Here is a 3248-nt window from a genome sequence, read left to right on the forward strand (position 1 = left end):
GCAATCGCAAACGCAGATGCAATCGCAAAGCGAGGAACCTTGGCCAGGACCGTCGAATCAATTGACAATGGGTAATCATCATTTGCAAGCATTATCGGGATTTCCAGGTGCCCTGGCATCGTACCTTCCTCTGTCAACATTTCCATTGACCGATCCCACGCATATTCCAAGAACGTCGATAGCTCCTGCCCCGGTTAGGATCTTCAATCCCGAGGCTTATTGCGATCTGTGTAACAAAGAATTTTGTAATAAGTATTTCTTAAAAACGCACAAGGCTAACAAGCACGGTATTTACGTGGATTCACCTGGACCGAATCCGAATGAAAGTGCCAACAATGTTCCTACGCAATTATTTCAAACCGGTGGTGGTGGTGGTGGTGCTAGTGTTGGTGCTGGTGGTGGATATTCAAGCAACACAATTAAATTGGAACCACCTGCCACTCCGCCGATGCCAAGCGTACCGTGCGAAATTTGTCAAAAACGTTTTAAAAACGAGGAATCCGTTAGGAAGCACAAGCAAAAGATGCACAACAACGAATCGATCGAACACACCGATCAATCTTTACCTGCTTCTCAAAGCGAAGACGACAGGGAGACACCGCGTAGCAGTCCTGGTGGTATCGAGACACTTTTCAAACAAGACTTCGGCATGGAACAAGAAGAAACGACGTTCATGCCAGCACCGAGACACCTGTCCCCCCAATCGATCCAACAGGCACGCGATTCTGGATTCAACGCCGATCGTCTTCGTCGTCTGGGTGTCATCAATCCCGACGCTTTCTGCGAAATATGTTGCAAGGAATATTGCAACAAGTATTTCTTGCGTACCCACAAAATGAAACGACACGGTATCGTTATACAAGACAACGAAAAGTCACCCAGCAATCCGGCGGCAGCCTTGACCTGGCACCAGGTACAAACTAGCCCATTAAATTTAATCGTAACCGAATCTGGAAACGGATCCGAATCCAACGATCGTACGAACGACGATTACGAGTGCAAACCTTGCGGAATACGATTCCAAACTATCGGACTTTATCAAGCTCATTGCAGGAAGATGCACGAGAACAACGGCGAAGAACACTCGCCCAGGCAAGAATTCGATCAGGACACGTCGCAGGATCAACGCACGGATTCCATTTCCGAGGATCTTCAAAAACTTCAAACGATGATCCTACAATTGAATGGTTTGGATCAATCGGTTATCGGTAAGGTGTTACAATCCTGTAACATTTGTGGAAAAGAATGCGAGTCGAGATCCGCATTAAGAATTCACATGGCTACCGAACACGGTAACGTGTCGGATAATCCGCTTTCACCTGGTCAAGAAAAATCACCGAGTAGTACGAACGTAACAGCATTTTGTACCTTGTGCGAGAAGGATTATGTTAATCAGGAAGCTTTGAAAAAGCATATCGTCGAGGAACATCAAGCTAATCTGCCAAATCCTTTGTTACAAGTACCTACGACTACGAGTTCTAGTTCGATGATTAATTCGACGACCAATCTGACGACACCCAATAGTAACAATCAAACGCAATCGGAGAAAAAGATCGCGTCTATGACACCTACTTCGAGTTACTGCGTCATTTGTAATAAAGAATTGTGTAACAAGTATTTTATGAAAACGCATATGCAAAAGATGCACGGAATTCAGATAGAAAACGGCGCGCAAATAGGTGGCGTAATATGTAACATTTGTAACAAGGAATTGTGCAGTAAATATTTCTTAAGAGTACACAAACACAACAGTCATGGAATAGTCAACGAAAATACTTCATCTTCCTCCTCGGCCAAACAGGAATCGTTCGATGCGTCCAGTTCCGAGGATGCTGCATTGAAACCGGAACAATTGGGTGATCTGAGTCATCGTTATTTTACATATTTTACCGAGGTTTGTCCGTTTTGCAGTAGAAGGTTTCGCAGTATCAAATGGCTGAAAGCGCATCTTTTGAACGATCATGGAAAAAATGGTATCGACAAATGGCGCGAGATGGAACAACAAAATCAAACGTCAACGTCAACGAAAAGCAACAATCGGTCGGCTGGTGCTTCTGCTTCTACTGCTGCTGTTGCTGCTGCTACTAATTCGTCGAAATCAAGCGCACAATTGTCCAATTTGAAAATACCAAATGGTTTTGAATTGACTCAACAAAACAAACCGACCGATTTAACCGGTTTGGGAAATCAAGTATTGTCGAATTTATTGGGCTCTTCTTCGGACGATCAACAATTGAAAAGTTATCGTTGTTCCTATTGCAATTTTTCCACGACCGTATTGCCATTTTTATTTCTACACGAAAGATCTCACGTTAATCCGCAGGAAAATATCGAGACCGAGAGTAATAATACCCTTCAATGTCCTATATGTTCGCAAAGATTTCATCAGCCCGAACAATTGCATCAACATTTGTTAACGAGACATCAATTTTCGGCATTGCTGACGCAATTTCAAACACCTCCTCCGATACTTCAAACACCTAACGTTGATCAAGAAAAGCTTGGTATACATTTAGAACCGAAAAATAATACCAAATTGGAAGAAACTAAAGAGGACAGTAGTGTGATCAATCAAACGCAAATCAATCAACCAACAATCCAAATCCAATCGGAACAACAACAAGTGAGAAATAATCTGAAAGTTCAAGAGGACAACAACCCGGTCCAAGTGACCCCGCACGGAACATTCAAATGCGCTCAGTGCGGTTATGCAACGACCAATGTAAACAGGATTAGAAGGCACGTTAAAAAGGATCACACGGCTATCGGTGATCCAACTGACAGCGTAATAGCTGAACTTAGTAAAACCTTAAAGGATATTGCCAACAGACACAAAGTACCAGCTTGTTATGCAATGCCTCAAGATGCTAATGTAAATATTGAGAAAACTATAATGCAACCATTCCTGATCGATGAACAACAGGATCCGTCATCGGTTAACAGTGACGATTCCAATTCGGAAAAACGATTTACACCGGCTCTCGTTTATTTACCTGTTAAATCGCGAATTAGCAGTGCGCTAACCGCATCCTTCACTCTGACGCCTGCTTAAAGAAAAAACAAAAAAACAAAAGAAACAAAAGGAAAAGTATAACATATTTTAAGGACAACTAACTGACGACTAATTTACAATGACCAATTTTTTGCTTCCTATTTTTAATACGACATCTTTTTCTTTCCTCGATCTATATAAACGTGAAATAGGAAGAAAAATATGATGCAAATATTTTAATATCTGCGTCTATGCG

General features: G+C 42.2%; 1 protein-coding gene across 1 annotated transcript in view; it reads left to right on the forward strand.

The window, feature by feature from the left end:
* Positions 1-3208, forward strand: part of LOC122521019 (zinc finger protein 423-like) — a 13855-nt gene extending 10647 nt beyond the window's left edge. Inside the window, exon 3 of the mRNA XM_043641402.1 lies at positions 17-3208. Within this exon, the coding sequence (XP_043497337.1) occupies positions 17-3052 (3036 nt within the window). The 3' untranslated portion in view covers positions 3053-3208. The remainder of the gene's footprint in view (positions 1-16) is intronic.
* Positions 3209-3248: the final 40 nt, after the last annotated feature.

Source organism: Polistes fuscatus, unplaced genomic scaffold, assembly GCF_010416935.1.
Source record: "Polistes fuscatus isolate 324 unplaced genomic scaffold, CU_Pfus_HIC Scaffold1, whole genome shotgun sequence".
Taxonomy (NCBI): Eukaryota; Metazoa; Arthropoda; class Insecta; order Hymenoptera; family Vespidae; genus Polistes; species Polistes fuscatus.